Genomic DNA, 18,145 nt, shown 5'->3' with positions numbered 1-18,145 from the left:
TACTCTGGTTAATTGCAGCATAGGTCATTTGAGGAGCAGGGAACAAATGCAAAACAAGCAGGCTGTGAGAGCTCTCCTTGGCCTTTTCTCGCTGAGCGAGCAGCTGGGTCCCTTGGTTCTTCCTTGGGGAACTGAGTTCCAATGCTGTACAACCCATGCTGTGCCAGGCGGTCCCTGGCCACACTGTCCTGCCGGGATGCGGTGTTTATTTTTCTCCCGAGGACAGTGTGCCCCTCCTTCTCTCCTCCCAGTGTGGCCCGGACTGCCCACTTCCTCCTGGGTCCACTGGCTTCCCCAGCCCCCAGTCTTTTGTGCTCCCTCCGCCTCGTGGGGGCCCCTCCCCATCTCCAGGTCCCATCCACACCTGCCTGGCCGCCTCTGCCTCATTCCCATCACTCGCGGTCCCGGCAGCAGACAGAGGTCTGGTTCCCAGCAGGTCCATGAAACACTAAAGTAGCGTGCGCTTGGCAAAATGCTGGGGCTCCTACTCTGGGGCACTTGTAAAAGTAACAGGAAACTGAGGGGCGCCTGGGTGGCTCAGTCGGTTGGGCGTCCCGACTTCGGCTCAGATCACGATCTCACAGTTCGTGAGTTCAAGCCCCGCGTCGGGCTCTGTGCCAACAGCTCGGAGCCTGGAGCCTGCTTCGGATTCTGTGTCTCCCTCTCTCTCTGCCCCTTTCTTGCTTGTGTTCTCTCTCTGTGTCTCTCAAAAATGAATAAACATTTAAAAAAAAATAACAGGACACTTAGTTTTCAAAGGAAAGCCATTCCCTGCCTGTCTTCCCTCCGTCTCCCAGAGGAAAAGGGAGATCTGCTCTAGCTCTGTGTTTTTAGCACGTGTCTTGACCTCAAGCAGTGTTATACATGTGTACGTCTTTTTCCCACCCCACAGAATTAAGGCAGCAGCAGGGGTGAGGATAACGGCCGTTCGAGTCACCAGCGAGCAGCAGTGGGCAGTCCAGGAGGAAATAGACAGCAGTGGCTCTCAGACCACGGCCACGCTCACCTGCGTGGGCCACCACCCGGACCCGCAGAGCAGGTAAGCCGACATCCCCCAGCGGCCTCGGCGGCGGGGGCCGCGGGTGGCTGCGAAGCTGATCGCAAAACAACGTGCGTATCGATGAGCTGATGCCTCTGCCTTTAATGGGCAATGTGCTCCTTTTGCCCATCGGCTTCCGGATGGTTCCATGACGGGGCTGAGCCGCTGCGGAAGGCTTTTATTCTTTACGCTCTTTATACACCAGTGGCCTAACTAGGTGAGCAGTCTCAAACACGACCTGCACTCACATACGTGCAGGGTTTGAGAACTGTGTTTCGAGAATTATGTTTATTACTGTTACTGGTTGCACTAAAGATTGAAGAATGAAGTGGGCAGCATGGAAATGATCTAAGAGGCAAGGGGAAGTGGACTCATTTACGGGCAAACAGAGGGTAGCTGTAACGAGCGAGGAATCGTCTCTCGGTGCTTCAAGGCAGCCGTCTCGCGGACGTCACCCCTGGGTGCTGGCACGTGTCCTCTCCAGCTCAGACGCCGGCTTTGGGTTTCATGGGGCTGCACTCACCTGGAGGTCATTGCTAGGCCTCGTGCATCGGGACCCCACTAAGGCAGGAGGCGCTGTCCCCACGGTTGTGACCACCTTCTCTCTTAAAGGGTCGGGCGAACGAGCCCTAGACGCACACCCCTCGCCCCTGACTCCCAACCTCAGCTTGGCAGGAAGCGTCTTTCAGATCTGTTCCGTATCACCTTGCGGGGTCACCCCCTGCTGTCTCTTCTTTCTCCTCTACTATTTAAACTCATGGAGGCCCACCGCTTTGGGCCTGGGGGGCACTCTGTGAGTGGATGAGGCCGTGGGTGGGTGGGTGGGGCTCCCGGGACTCCCGACCTCGGAGAGACTGGGTGCAGCTTGCCTCTTCCCATGGAGTTCTGGTCCAACCTCCGTCCGCTAGAACGCCGTCCTGCCTGCTCTTCGAGGACCTCGTTCAAAGGGAAAGAAGGGAGTCCAGCTGAGGGGCCGCGAGTCTTCTGTTAGGAATACGATCGCTCCAAACTCAACATTCTGGTTGTCCCCCTTTACATCCATCCCTGGCCGGCCGTTTAGTCTGTGGCCTCACGTGGCCCACGGTTTCCCTGGGAATCTGTCTGCCTGCCCGCTGAGCCTTCCCACATCCGGAGTTGTCAGTATATGGGGAGAGCCCAGGATTTTTCTATTGGCTCAGGTGTTTCCGTGTGCGGTCAGTAGGGTACCCGCCAAAACGTGGCTGCAGCAACACGGCTTTATCAGCTCACCTGCCGAGAAACTCGGGCGGGTGGTTCGACGAGACTGGTTAATCCGGCAGTGCGACCGTGTCACCCAGGCGCGTCCCGTCTCCCCGTCTCTCACACCTGGTCCCCAGCTGCCATCCTTCTCCCGGTTCCCACACGGTTGCAAGGTGGCTGCAGCAGGTGCAGCGACGGCTAACTCACCAGTTGTGCACCAACACTGGAAGGGCGGGCCGCTTCCCCTCTGTTACCGCCTTTCATCAGGGAAGGGGACCTGGACGTGGACCCTTCCGATCTCATGGGTGAGCGGTGGGTTCCCTGCCTCTGCCCAAGAAGCCGGCCAGTCTGGGGAAGTGAACGCCTGGCACTGTTTCCGGGAGCCGTAGTGGGAGGTGGTCTTTGCTGTAAAGGAAGAAGGGTGGGGCGATGGCGGTCAGCTAGCAGTGTTCCACTCTCTTCAGCGTGGTGCCTGCCGAGGGTTGTGGCTTCGCTGGGGCCCGGACTCCCTCTGGGTTGCTGTGGCGTCGGTCAGGTGGTTTTGTCCACTGGCTGCCGTTCGGTGCTGTGCCGATGCAACTCAAGCAAAAAGGGGACTCGGGCTCCTCATGTGGATGGAGACGTGCAGGGGGGCGGGGACCAGGGACGTCAGGGTGCAGGTGTCCAAGCAGCGTCCTTAGCAGCCTGTCTCCTGTCTCTCCTCTGGGTTGGCATCGTCTCCAGCAGGATCTTCCCTCCTGGTGGCGAGTTGGCCACCAGCAGCTCCCAATGTCCGTCCCGCCATTGTGGTCACTTCGGGGAGGACACCGTTCTTCCCTGTCTGGTCCACTGGCTCTGTTTGGCTTGTCTTGCATCACGGACCCACCGGAACCCATCACTGTGGCCGGCCCGCCTGAACGACATAGGTTTAGAGGATGAGAGAGGTTCTGGGGGATGGATGCTGCGGGGAGAGGAGAAACGAGAGGGGACCTTGCAGTTACCTCAGTCCTGGGGCGCTGGAGGGGCCCGGATGGGATGCCTGGACTTACAGCCTCCGGAATCATCATGTGGGTGGTGAACGTCTTGGGTATAGATCTTCCCTGGCTCATGATGAGGTAACCTCCCTATAAACCCACTGTCAGTTGATATCGTAAGTCAACAATGCATTTAACCACCTAGCCCAGCAAACGCCATAGCTTAGCCTGGCCCGCCTTCGACGTGCTCAGAACACGGACACGAGCCTCCGGTTGGGCACAGTCATCCACCACAAAGCCCATTTTATAATGAGGTGTTGACTATTGCATGCCGTCGACTGAATCCTGTACTGAAGGTGACAAACGGGACGGCCGTGTGGGTGCAGGTGGCTGTCCGCGTACTGCCCGTCGACCCTCCTGACCGCGTGGCTGACTGGGAGCTGCGGCCTCTGCCCAGCATCGCGGGAGAGGGTGGGGCCGCAGGTCGCTGGTCCGGGACAGGATCCAGACTCAAGATTCCAAGTACAATTCCTACTGGCGGTGTATTGCTTTCGCACCACCATAAAGCGAAACTGAGTCAAGCCGTCCTGAGTCGGAGCTGACTGTGTGAGGGCGGGATCCATGGTCCATGGGTAGGAAATTGATTTTCTTGAAATATTTGGCCGATCAAGTGGCGATGTTTCAAACTGAAGAAAAAGCATAGGCTGTGGTTATCACTGTTGGCTTTGTGAGAATCAATTTTGCATTTTCTTTGGAGATAAAAAAAAGTTACAGGAGAGAAAAAGTCGTTACCTGAGCAGAGTTACAGGATTATGAGGCGCTCTCCCTGTTCCGGTGTCCCCCGTCTCCTTGACCCCAGTGTGTGACCTCCCCCCAGGCTGTGAGAAGGGCAGGGATTAATGCTTTGGCATGACAATCTATACTTATCTAATATCCCTCCGAAATTCATTCCATAATCTAAATAAATAATTGCTTCCCTTTGTACTTTGCTGTTGAATCGCGATGTCAAACGAGGTGTGAAATACAAGCTCACGGACCGTGTTTGCTGGCTAACAGAGTGAATATATGAATATATCCCTAACAAAACATCCGTCAGAAAGCTGTAATCTCCGCATTGTGACAACCTTGGGTGGAATAGAGTTTTTAATAGAATATAATGTACAAACTGCCTGAAATTCTGTGATAAGAATTAAAAATGTGTTGTACGGGCAGACCCGACGTGCTCAGTTAGAAAGGCGGTAAAGGTCTTAATTTAAAATATTTTAATGAATGCTCGTTGTGAGGAAATGTGAGTAATAAAGATGAAAACCACAAGATAAAGAGTAGTTGTTACCAAAGGAGTGGAGAAGAGATTAGAAAAATAAGCAAATTCGAAAGCGTGCAGAACAGATAACACAGAACCACAGGGAACGGGAGGTAGGTGACAGGCGGGTTGCACGGAAGCCACATGCAGCCAGAGGACTTGAGACAGGCCTGCTCCTTAAGTGGTTCCCGTGGTTGTTGGGACCCAAACCTCAGAGGAAGGGAGCCACAACTTTTTCTGCGGTCAGAGGCCACAAAACAGAGCTCACTCTCGCCTACAAATGGGAGGAAACCTGGACGGAGTACCACAGAAACGGGCGTGTGCCTCTCCATAGGATAGAAGGGCAGAAACGCCAAAATAGATTTTTCTTTTTTTTTTAATGTTTATTTATTTTTGATAGAGAAAGAATGTGAGCAGGGGAGGGGCAGAGAGAGAGAGGGAGACACAGACTCGGAAGCAGGCTCCAGGCTCTGAGCTGTCAGCACAGAGCCGACGCGGGGCTCGAACTCATGACCCGTGAGATCACGGCCTGAGCCGAAGTCGGACACTCGACCAACTGAGACACCCAGGCGCCCCGCCAAAATAGATTTCTTAAAGAGATAGACACATCCCCACATTCTTGTAAACCCAGCTCAAGGTGAAGTCAAGGTCAAAGTCAAGTGTTTACTGTGGAGAGCTCCCCTGCTTGCAAATCTGGAATCAGTCTTCCCGGAGTTTTGTTTTGCTTGCTGTCTTCCAGAAAATGTTATAACCCGCGGGGCAGACGAATAGATCACCCTTCTGAATAACCTGACAAACTCTTTGCTTTTTCTGAAAAAATTTTTTTTCTAAGTTTATTTATTTTGAGAGAGAGAGAGAGAGAGAGAGAGAGAGAAAGCAGGGGAGGGGCAGAGAGAGGGAGAGAGAAGATCCCAAGCAGGTTCTTCATTGCCAGCACAGAGCCTGATGTGGGGCTGGAACTCACAAACTGCAAGATCATGACCTGAGCTGAAACCAAGAGTTGGACGCTCAACTGAGCCCCCAGGCGCCCTGCTTTTTCTGAAATTTAACTGTTCAACGTTACGCAGCAAGCGATGTTGATGTAAGAAAGTCACCATGTCCAGTGTCGTTTCATGGATTCAGAAAACACGAACCAGGGTAAATCATTCATTGCACTTCAGGTTTCTTATTTATTTATTTTTAAATGTTTTTTTTTTTTAATGTTTTTATTTATTTTTGCGACAGAGGGAGATAGAGCATGAGCAGGGGAGGGACAGAGAGAGAGGGAGACACAGAATCGGAAGCAGGCTCCAGGCTCTGAGCTGTCAGCACAGAGCCCGACGCGGGGCTCGAACCCACAGACTGTGAGATCATGACCTGAGCCGAGGTCGGATGCTTAACCGACTGAGCCACCCAGGCGCCCCTCTTATTTATTTTTTTTTACAAGAAGGACAAAGACCGTTCAATGGTGGTAGCCACCCCCAGTTTCTAAATACGAATGGTTTTTCCTATGTGACTCAGTTTATATTGGTTCTTTCCTTTTTTTTTTTTTTAAAGTTTATTTATTTTGAGAGAGAGTAAGAGAGAGGGCATGAGTGCGGGAGGGGCAGAGAGGGAGAGAGAGAATCCCAGTTTGCACTGACAGAACAGAGCCTGACGTGGGGCTCAGTCCCACAAACCATGGGATCATGATCTGAGCCGAAACCAAGAATCAGATGCTTAACTGACCGAGCCACCCAGGCGCCCCTGGTGTCTTTCCTGCTGTAGAAGGTTTAACAGCAGGTAAAAGGTAGAACACACAGAACGTCTTAGTTGTGTCTGTGAGGACAATTCTGTTGTCTATTGCTATTTTATTTTAAAAATCTTTTGAAAAACCCCACAATGCCATTGTTGGTGTCAGATGCCGTGGTAAGTCTTTTAGGAAAGTATGTTTTCCAAGTCGGCAGTGTTAGAGCCTCGGGAGGCAGATAACTGTCATTACTGCTGCTTAACGGATGTGTAAGCTGACCAGTTTAAATGACTTCCCAAGCTCTCCGAGCCGGTGAGTAGCCGAAGCAGTTCAGCCCTTAGAGCCCGTGTCCTCATCCCCGGAACGTGTCAACGTGGCCTTACTTGGAGAAAAGGGTCTTCACAGAGGCACTTAAGTGAAGAATCTTGGGAGCGGGGGGTGTGTGTGGCTGTCAATCCCATGACAGGGGTCCGAATAACTGGGACACAGAGGAGAAGGCCATGGGGCTGGAGGCAGAGATTGGAGCAAAGTGGCCACAAGCCAAGGGAGCCAGTGAATGCCTAGAGCCACCAGAAGCCAGAAAAGGCAATGAATGGATGTCGCCTATGACCTTAAGTGGGAGCGTGACTCTGCTGGTACCTTGATTTTGGAACTCTGGCTTCCAGAACTTCTGCAGAATAAATATGTTTCCGTAGGCTATTAAGTTCGTGGTAATTTGTTACAGCAGCTGTTGGAAGCTAATACAGGGGCTGAATGACTGCTTGCTGAATGGATAAGTCAAGGCTTCTGAATCCCGGATACACATCAGAATAGCCTGGGGGGTCTTAACAAGCACCCATTCCTTAGACCTTACAACCCAGCGGGTCACGGGCGTTGATATTGCACAGAAAACTCTCCGGGTGATCTTAATGCAGAGACAGCGTTGAGAATTAGTGGGATATAGGAATGAATGAAATAGTAATGAATTCCAACACCATAAGAAGATAAAGGTATTTTATTTTTAACAATTTTAGGGTTTGAAAATAATGGATTTAGAAACACACAGTTCTTAGCTTTAAAATGAAATTTGCCATTGGACACCTGGAGATCTCTCAGCACCAGCTGCCACAATAGTTCAAAACCAGGATTTAAGGTATAGAAATACATCATGTCCTGGATGTGTCTGTAATTCATGCTGCAAAGTGACAACAGGGTTGGCCTATGGGAAATGAAGGGCCCCTCCCCACCCCCAAAAAAGGATCAGGCCCCGAAAGAAAAGAAAAAGGGAAATATTTTAAAAATACACAGCCTCTTTTTCTAGCCAGTGTGAAACTCTTTTGTGAATTTATGCTGCCGGCCAGGTTCAGCCCAGGTATGATAGAAATCTTCTTACTTCAAAAGTAACAGATGTTCAATTGCAGGAAATGTAGAAAAGACAGCGGAATAAGACGTAGAAGATAAAAGTCACCCCTGAACCTATGTATGATTCAGAGGTAACCATTGTTAATATTTTGAGGAGTGTATACGTATGTATGTGTTCACATGCGCGTCGAGGTACAAAAACATAGGTTGTTTTCGCTAATACTCGAATTTGTTTAGCTTTGAAAGCTGTTTTCTGTAACAGTGTAGACTAAATATTTGGCAACATCTTTTCAGGTTGTTAAATATTTGAAACAATAATTATCAACTGCTTTAAAAAAGTAACGAAAGGGGACTCTCTTTCTCCCAAAATACAAATATGCACACATGAGCAATTTTTTCCCAACAATTTAAACATCCACAGAGCCTTTCAATGAACTTGTAGTTTTAAGGGTGATATTTAATAGTGGTATAATATTTTATTAATATTATAGATTTCCCATTTATTCACCACGTTTCATTTTTTCCTCCCTTTAAACATACTTTTTAAACATTTTTTTTTTTTAATGTTAAAGGTCGGGGCGCCTGGGTAGCCCAGTCGGTTAAATGTCCGACTTCAGTTTAGGTCATGATCTCATGGGTCTGTGGGTTCGGGCCCCGCGTCGGGCTCTGTGCTGACGGCTCAGAGCCTGGAACCTGCTTCGGATTCTGTGTCTCCCTCTCTCTCTGCCCCTCCCCTGCTCACGCTCTGTCCCTTTCTCTCTCAAAAGTAAATAAACATTAAAAAAAAGTTTTAAAAATGGAAAATGTCCGCTGAGTTCTTCTACAGGTAAATCTTCAGGAGAAAGTGCTCGAAGTGAATCGGTAGATCACAAGCCATGATGAAGTTTAAAATTTTCGATGGTCTTATAAAATTTTTCTGCCAGTTTACACTGCCAGCTTTGTGTGAGAGTGCCCTGTTCTTGGTCCCTTTGCCAACTTCGGGCATTGCCTCAAAGGATCATTTTGTAGTTGGGACAAGGCTGTGTTCTTGTGGGCTTAATTTCCGTTGATTTGATTTTTGGTCAGATTTAAGCTTTTCAAACGTCTCTCCTTACTTCGTTGTTTCCTTTTTTATTATCATATTGTCTCCGTGGCAGTGTTGTAGGTTTTGTGTTGTCAACTCTCGTCATGATTGTTATTCAGGAGAAGGACTCCCATCTGGGGGAGGGGTGGCCTCAGGTAGAACAGGACGCCTGAAAACCCTCCCATCAGCCTGGCCTCCGAGTGACGGCAGCGAGGATCAGAGCCAGATGCCAGCGCAGGTGGTAAAGATAGATTTTGTTCAGAAACTGTTGCAAAAAAAGGGAAAAGAGACCCTCGGTGTAACCTGTAGAGACCTGGGGATTTATAGCCAAGGAACAGAGTGGGGGTGGGGCCAATAGATGGCACATGACCAAGAGGAGTTGTCAGGGGTCAGGGGTGACCCCGGCCAGACTGACCAAACCAGATTCTTGCTGAGGGCAGGCCACGGTGATGAGACATCAAGGGTGGGGATAAGGAATTTGGTTAGAATGTGAAGAGTGATCAGACATCAGGGATGGGGGAGGGGGTATTCCCTCTCAACTGACTTGGCAGGATTCTTGCTGTAATTGGGCTCTGAAGGCATGGCCAGGGCAGAACCAAGATGGAACCGGTCTGGTTAGGCAGATGGTCTTGGTCAGTGACTGTGTGCGGCAGCGCCCACTGCTGGCCAAGATGGGTAGCGTGAGTGACTACTGAACCTTTGTCATCTTCGGCCATTGATTTTTGGCCTCACTTGTTACCAGGCAGAACGGAGTCTATGCTGACCGATACAAAGAGCTTCAGATACACATTTTGCAAATATTAAGACTCTTCTGAGCAGCTTTACATTACAGAGGAATTGAGCAGAAGTTATAGGGAATTCTCCCCCGTTATTAACATCCGGCACTAGTGTGGTGCATTTGTTTCATTTGATGAGCCAATACGGAAATATTCTTTGGCAGCGTTCTGGATGTTGGCCGTTCTCGTTGGGGTGCAGTGGTGTTTCGTTATTGCTTTAATTTTCAATTCCCTGATAACATAGGATGCTTAGTGTCTTTTCATAGGCTTATTTTCCACCTGTATATCTTCTTTGGGGTGTGTTCAGATTTTTTTTTTTTTTTTTTTGCCCATTTTTAAATTGGGGCTGTTTGTTCTCTTACTCTTGTGTGTTAAGACGTCTTTGTGTATTTTAGGTACCACTCCGTTATCGGTTATGCGCTCTGCAAAAATCCTCTCGCTGTCTGAGTCTTTTCTTTTCATTCTGTTACTCAGACGAACGTTTTGAGTAGTGATACCATGTCTGGAATAAGTTCATAGGTCTCAAGGCGACTGACTCAGAAGTTTCCTTGATTCCCAAGATGGCTGGTTGGGGGCAGAAAAGCCCATATTTGGGTGTTCTGATATGGCTGGAAAAAATGTATCTTCCTTTATCTGAGTCACCTGCTGACCAGGAGGGGCCTCGCTGGTTGAGGACTGTATCCCCAGCAGCATATAGGCTCACACAGCTCATTCCTAGAATGTCCGTGTGGCCACCTGTGGCCTCTCCCCACGAATCCACTCTGCTACCAGCTGCCAGACTAATCTTAAAACATCATTTTCCTCGAGACCTAGTGGCTCCCTGTGGCCTGTCTCAGCAAGCGTAAGCAATTGGCTAGACTTTCACAGTCCTTTTTAGAAGCCGGGCTCCGTCAGGATGCTCAAAACTCTGGCGCGAGAGACAGATGCCGAGACAGCCCGTGGGCGGGGCTCTGCACGGTAACAGGATGGGGACCCAAGTGCAGGGGAGTAAAGAGGACACAGTGGGTTCTGTGGGGAGGGATCCTGGAAGTCATCTCCGAGGAGGTGACATTGGAACTGGTCCTTGAAGGATGAGTAAGGGTTTAAAAGTGTTTGAAAGTAAACATTTCTGGGAAGGCGACCTGGGAAGCCCTTCTTTATATATCCACACTGTGTTGTGTCAGACTTCCAGAATTGTCTTTAATACAAGAATTTGATAGCTAGCGGTTGGGTAGTCTTAGGGAATGGGGCTTCTGTGTTGGGTGGGACGCTTTGAGCCGTTTAGGAGAGGCGCCAACGTGGGAGGCATTTTCAGGCATTTTCAGATCTTACAAAGGACGATGCCAAGGCTATGCACCATCCCCCTTCATTACCAAAACACCCCTGTGAAGCAGGCGGCACTATTAGCCCCACATACAGATGGGGACAGTGAGGCTCAGAGCTATTAAGGGCCTACTTAATAGGGCATAGCTATATCTGGTGGGTCTGGGATTTGAGCCCGGACTTCCGGGTTCTAGAACAGAGCCTGGCACTCAACTTCTCAGGCAGTATACAGACGTGTCCCTATCCGTTTGCCTGGTTTTTTCCCTCTTGATTAGACCGGGGTTATAGGTTTGGGGAGGAAGATATCAGAGGTAAGGTGCCAAATATATATCAGTAGCTCTAAGCTCAAGGCTCCTTTCTCAGCATCAGAGTTACCTCAGAAAAAGGAGGGGATGGGGCCAGAGAGAGACACTGCCCAAGTCAACCCTTTGGCAGGATTCTGGTGCCTTCTCCAGATCCCCAAATTTCAGCTACGCTGTTCAAGGCTGTGGGAAGCCCAGCCTTCATCGCCACATTGCCGGATTCATGCATTGTAGCTCCTTTGTGAAATGAGAATGGAGAAGAGAGTTTCTTAGAAATTCAAGTGTCATTTGGGTTCTGACGTGCCCTTTCTTAGTGCAGATTTTATTTCTACTGTGAGGTTTAACTTTGGTAGTCCCCTTATGCAGGCAGAAATTGAGCCAGAGGAAGTTGGAGGTTTCCAAGGTCTGTCAGGACGGTGGTTTTAAACCGGGGCCCTTACACCACATTTCTGATGGGCAGTTGATGAAATCCACCAAGGGTCATTGGCAGAGTTGATGCTAACGGGGGCTACTCTTTATTTGGCCTTTTAAATTGGTGCACGTTTGTCAGAAACGTCAGCTGCTCTGTCAAATTATTGCATCCGTATGTCATTATGTTGATGTATTTATTTACTTATTTTGACATGTTTATTATTAAGACATGACATGTGTCGTTGGAAACCATGAAGTCCTCCTCAGATCTGGTGCACGTCTTTGACAGAAGCAAGCGCATGAAGCTTTGAGGGGTTGCCTCTTCCTCCGATCCCCCCCCCCAAAAAAACCCTTTCTTCCTTGAAGTTTCTGGAGGCAATTTTCTGTGCTTTGAAAGTAGGCGTTTAATGCAGCCTGCCTCCATGAAGCATCATTTCTTGCATCGTGCCTTTAAACCTAGATAAAAGGTGATATGCCCAGGTATTGAGAGGAAACCTCGGTGTCTTTTGAAAGGGCGTTTTATTTGGTTTTAACCAGTCCCAGGGCCAGTCCCCTGTGCTGTTTTTCATAGGCACTGGCCCAACATGGCTGCCTGTCCTATTGATGGTGAGCAATTTGCAGCCTGTATCTGAACATGGCCATTCAGACAACTTGATGCTGATGGCACCGGCGGGGGGGGGGGGGGGGGGGGCGGAGTCCAGCCTTCCACACTGAAGATCTTCCTCTGTGTTACCAGATGATCGATCCACTTGGTCTCGAGGAGGACTAATCAGGTCGTATACAGATGTCTCCCTATCTGTTTGCCTGGTTCTTTCCCTCTTGATTAGACCAAGGTTATTGGTTTGGGGGAGGAAGATATGGACCCATAATGGGTCCAGAATTCCTATTCTGCGGCCCATAGTAACAAGGATTCAGGTTGCAAGGGCGCCTGGGTGGCTTAGTCGGTTAAGCATCCGGCTTCGGCTCAGCTCATGGTCTCACAGTTCATGAGTTCGAGCCCCGCGTCAGGCTCTGTGCTGACAGCTCAGAGCCTGGACCCTGCTTCGGATTCTGTGTCTCCCTCTCTCTCTGCCCCTCCCCTGCTCACGCACTCTCTCTGTCTCTCTCTCAAAGATAAATAAACATTGAAAAAATTAAAAAAAACCTCACATGTGGAAATCCTAACCTCGAGATGGTGGCATTAGGAGGTGGGAGCCCCCATCTGTGGGGTTAGTGCCCTTATCAAACAGACCCCGGAGAGCTTGTGTCCTCCTTCTACCCCGTGAGGACACAGTGAGAAGGTGCCCATCTCTGAGCCAGGAAGTGAGCCCTCACCAGACACTGAATCTGTAGGCGTCTCGACCTTGGATTTCCAGCCTCCATTACCTTGAGAAATAAATGTTTGTTGTTTACAAGCCACCCGGTCTGTGGTCTTTCGTTACAGCAGCCTTGAACAGTCTAAGACAGATAGATACCTTTCTAAAGATAGTGTGTCATGTTTTCAAACTTTTTATAAATGGCGTTGTGCTATAAGGATCATTCTGCAACTTGCGTTTTTTGCCCAGCACAACATTGCCCGAGTTACACCCTGCAGACACATGTGTACGTCTTTTCCCCGCTGCTGTATAGTATCCCGTAGTATAGACATTCCATAATTTATTCATGCATTCTTCTCTTGTTGATGGATGCCTGTTATTTAAAACTTTGGGCCCCTATAGATCTCAGTGTCCCTTCTTGTGCGTGCAGTATGAAATATTTGCACTAGGTCCTTTTGGGAGAGTGGTCTTTAAACAGGGGATTGCAACCCACTAATGAGTCATGACAAGCGTTAAAACTGGAAATTTAATCCATTAGCACAGAACAGAAAACATTGGAGTCCATCGTGCATAAATCAGGGAAATGTTTGTGAAACTTCAGTGTCCTTTTTATGTCTGACTTTTCTGAGTTGCCATGCAGAGTCTAATCTTCAGCGGAGGCTGGAGTGAAAACATGCCGTGTCTGGGCTCTAGGGTCCGAACACAGCGGTGGGATTGAGGACACTCGGGGATGTACCTCTTCGGCTTCTGGCCTGTCCCCAAGCTGCTCTCTGAACTGGTTGTACCAACTGATGAGTGGTGTTTGAGGTTAGAAGGTTCCTTATCTCTCTTAAGTGGGAGGGTGTTTTGTTTTGTTTTGTTTTTTTCCAGAAGCTTGTTCTTGAACGTCTTATTTTGGGTTGATTCTCTTCTGGCTTGATTATATGGAGTGCTGGTGGAGTTCTGTCGGAGAAACACTCATCTTAGAGACATGCCATTTAATTTCCCCTGCTGTCAAGAGGCAGAATTAAGTTATTCCTCTTTTTAAAAGAACGACGTAAGGAGGAAATAATGAATGCAAAATGCTGTAGTTAAACATCAGCAGATACACTGATGGATCGGCTGTCACTTGGGTCTTTGCTATAAAGGGAAAGAAAATGATATTTAATCATTTTCAAAAAATAAAAACAGCGATGATGAATTCGATACATTTGGACGCTGAGTGACTCATTAGGGCACACTATTATTTTCCAGTTAATAAAGGAACCTTGCATCTCCCCCGTGATTAAACATTTGCGAAGCAAAGACGTCTTTGTTTCGGGGAGCACGCTGGGTCTCCCGGACTGTGTGAGCACGGGGAACTCCGGCTACCTGGCATTTTGGTTCCCTTGGCACATCCTTCATCCAGGTGGCGAGTTGGGTAGTCTAAGTTTGACCGGCTGAGTGTTTCTGTGTGTGTGTGTGTGCGTGTGTGTGTTTTCCCCTTCACTTTGGGCCAACACTAAAAGAATCGGGAGGTTCAACTAAAAATACACAATTTGGGCATCTCTGGAGAAAGTGCAGACAGGACGGATGGAATCTGATATTGAATGGTCACACCCGCCAGAGCTGACCGGCTGCTCGGTTCGGAAGGGGTCCCCCCGCGCCGTGTCACTTACCACAGTCCTCTCCGCTCCCCACTGTACCCCCAAACCGAGTACAAATTCCGAACTCAGTTTCAACGCGTGTGTGGTTGGGGGGCTCCCCTCCCCACCGGGCAACACTCCAGCCCCAGCTGGGCGTCCTGCGGTTCGACCCAGTGACTCCTCGGGGCTGATTCTGTCCACCTGGAGGGAGGCATCAGGTCCCACAGGGCGAGGACTCAGTCCCGCAAGACAGCTGGCACCCCACTTCAGAGGCCAAGTCCAAGTCTAGACGGTCACCTGTGTCTCTGCCAGCTAGCTATAGGTCGGAAGGGTCCCACACCCCCCTGCTTGGGTTTGGTTCATTTGCTAGGGTGGCTCACACATCTCGAGGAACAGTTTGCTTACTGGGTTACTGGTTCCCTCTGCAAGAATAGAACTCAGGGCCGGCCAGGGAAAAGAGAGGCCGCAGGCGTGGGGAAAGGGCGTGGGGCTCCCACCTGCTCAGAGAATGCCACCTCCCCCCCGAGTTGCCATGGGTTCAGCAGCCCAGAAGCTCTCTGAATCCTGTCCTTTTGGGTTTTTCCGGAGGCCTCATTACAGAGGTGCGATTCATTGGATCCACTGGAATATCATGTCCATTGGTGAGCGGTGCAGTCTCCAGCCCCTCCGCTCTCCCCGGTGGCCAGGGATTTGGGACTGAAAGTTCCCCCTGCAGCCCTCATCCTCAGGCGTGTCCCCAAAGTCACCTCATTAACATGACAGGAGACACCTTCATTGCTCTCAAATAGCAAATGCGTACAGAGGTCCCCCTTATCCAGGGTCCGTTCCCCGTGGCCAACCACGGTCCAGAAGCAGGTGACCCTCCTGACCTAGCGTCACAATGCCTGCGTCATGCACCCCCGCCATCGCTTCGCGCATTTTGTCGTCTCACATCACCCCAGGACGATATTTGGAGAGCGGGAGAGAGAGCACAGTCACACAGCTGTCATTACGTCATGCTGTTATGATTGTTCTTTATCATTGTTATTGTTGCTAATCTCTTACTGTGCCTCGCTGAGAAGTTAAACTTCATCGTAGGTGTGTAGGTACAGGAAAAAACTTAGTACCTACTGGGTTCGGTACTATTGGGGTTTCAGGCATCCACTGGGGGTCCTGGAACGTAACACCTGCAGACAAGGAGGGGACCTTGTATTTCTTTTTGGAAGACTCTTTTTTTTTAATGTTTATTTATTTATTTGGTGAGACAGAGAGAGGGAGAGCAGGGGAGGGGCAGAGAGAAAAGGAGAGGGAATCTCAGCACAGGGCCTGACGCGGGGCTCAAACCCACACACCATGAGATTATGACCCGAGCTGAAATCAAGAATCCGATGCTTAGCTGACTGAGCCACCCAGGCGCTCCCTGTGTTTCTTGTTATAAATCACAATATCACCCTGGGGTTGGCTGTTTGTTGGCATTTACCATTAAGCACACAGTGGTAGTTTAGGAAAGAAGTATTTCTTTTTTTTTTTTTTCCTTAAGTTTATTTATTTATTTTGAGACAGAGAGAGAGAGAGACCCTGCAAGTGGGGGAGGGGCAGAGAGAGAGGGAGACAGAGAAGCCCAAGCAGGCTCCGCACTGTCAGCATGGATCCTGACGCAGGGCTCGAACTCATGAAACCGTGAGGTCACGACCTGAGCCGAAACCAAGAGCCGATATTTAACCCACTGAGCCATCCAGGCGCCCCAGGAAGGAAGTATTTCTTGGTATCGCTACTTATTAACTATGTGACCTTGGACAAGTTATTTAAACCCTTGCCTTCATCTCCCCAACTTTCAAATAAGGACAGTTGGGGCATTTGCCTGACCGATGGGGATGATAGGGGGTTAAACTCTTTTATCTATGTAACCTGCTTATCCCAGAGCTCGGCACAGAGTAAGTGACCTGGGAGCCTTGCCTGAATTAACATTATTAGTATCCACCTCTGTATTAAGACAGAACTCTGTGTTTCAGGATGAATGAGAAAGCCTATTCGTTTGTAACAAAGAAGAATATTCCTATATGATTAATACGGAAACCCAAGAGTTCCATGTTGAAAGAGACAGTGTAAAACCCCCATCGGACATAAACCTTAGCACCTCTGTGATAAATACACCGAAAAGGTATATGATGAAAAACTTAATGAGCTGATAAGAGAGCTTAGATTTTTATTTTATGTTTTAAACATTTATTCAGTTTTGAGAGACAGTGTGAGCTGGGGAGGGGCAGAGAGAGAGAGAGAGAGAGAGAGAGAGACGCAGAATCCGAAGCAGGCTCCAGGCTCCGAGGTGTCAGCACAGAGCACGATGCGGGGCTCGAACTCACGGACCGTGAGATCATGACCCGAGCCCAAGTCGGCCGCTTAACCGACTGAGCCACCCAGGCGCCCCTGATCCTGCTTTTTAAGCAGAGAGCTGGGTTCTGGGTGGCTCCATCTGATGGCCCGTTCCACCCCACCCCTTCTGTGTGGTGGCGATTCTCCTGCAGGCTCACCAAGGAGATTAAATGACATAAAATATAAACTTTGCAAACGTCCTCTTAATGCTTTCTTCTTGGCAAACGTTCCCTTGAACGTTTCTTCCTTGCACAGAAAATAAACATTCCCTTGAGCGTTTCTTCCTTGCACCGAAAATCGCCCTGAAGACTTGAATCCAAATGCGGTCTTTTTGAAGATATTTTCCTCTCAAACTGATGGTCTTCACCCAAAACGCACAGTTAAGGTGAATGAAAATGGATTCTTAAAGAGAATGTCAAGGCACATTTTGTTTTTCTCCTCAGAAACTCTATTAAGTTCCACGATCCCCTGTTCCGAAGGCAGGGGCTCTGCCAGAGGACTAGACCGTGGCTGACCGAGGAGCAGAAAAGGCAGGAGGTGTCCCCAGTACCTCGGGGGGAGAAATCCTGTATCTGCCTCTGGGCACAGGGCTGGGAGGTCTGAAATGGGGAAGCAGTGGGTTGTGTGAGTTGCACACCAGCCAATGCCCCTAGGATTGAGAATCTGAGTGTTCCTTCTGGCTTGGGGATATTTTTGTGGTTTGCCTGCGTACTTTCCAGGGACATAAATCCCACATCACTAAAAATTACATGGTCAGGGGGGCTCCTGGGTGGCTCAGTCAGTTGAGCGTCTGACTCTTGATTTTGGCTCAGGTCACGATCCCAGGGGCGTGGGATCAAGCCCGGCATCCAGTTCCGCACTGAGCGAGGAGCCTCCTTGAGGTTCTTTCTCTCTCTCTCTCTGCCCCTCCCCTACTCGTGCGCTCTCCCTCTCTCTCTCTCTCTCTCAAATAAAAAAAATGAAAAAAAATTATGTGGTCAAATTTGGGGTCACATTTGGTCGTTTCCTAGCCGTGTGACCTCAGACAGGTGACTCAACCCCTGTGTCCCACCATTTCTCATCTGTGACATGGGCACAAGAATAACGCCCATTCTCAGGTTTGCTGTGGGAATGAAATGAGATAGTTCAGCTGGCGTGTTCAGTGTGGGGCTGGGGACAAAGAAGCACCCGGGAAATGATCTCCTCAACAAGAGAAAAGAAGTTCTGACCGGGAGCAAGGATCAAATGCCCAGTAAGGGGATGCCACCCCACCTGAGCCGAGACCGCGGGAAGGGCTCTTTCTCTGTGGGTCCTTTGATTATCGTGTGTAGAATCATAATCTATCCTGTAGGCAGAGTTGAGTTTTGGGCACAGAGGAATACGTATCTTTGTGTGACATCGCCAGAGGTTAACTTCCGTTTTGACAGATGTTGGTGGGGACATGGGGCTGGTTGCTAATGTCCGGGTCTGTAAGGGGACATGTATGAGCCCCCGTGGCC

The 18,145-nt window shown here is 49.5% G+C and overlaps 1 protein-coding gene across 1 annotated transcript in view; it reads left to right on the top strand.

Annotated features, from left to right (window-relative positions):
• The window catches only part of LOC132665160 (transmembrane protein 132B), a 366,585-nt gene that overhangs the window by 192,760 nt on the left and 155,680 nt on the right, over positions 1–18,145 (top strand). Inside the window, exon 3 of the mRNA XM_078435941.2 lies at positions 893–1,039. Within this exon, the coding sequence (XP_078292067.1) occupies positions 893–1,039 (147 nt within the window). The remainder of the gene's footprint in view (positions 1–892; positions 1,040–18,145) is intronic.

This window comes from Panthera onca, chromosome D3 (assembly GCF_046562875.1).
Source record: "Panthera onca isolate mPanOnc1 chromosome D3, mPanOnc1 haplotype 2, whole genome shotgun sequence".
Taxonomy (NCBI): domain Eukaryota; kingdom Metazoa; phylum Chordata; class Mammalia; order Carnivora; family Felidae; genus Panthera; species Panthera onca.
This window is presented reverse-complemented; position numbering and strand designations above follow the sequence as displayed.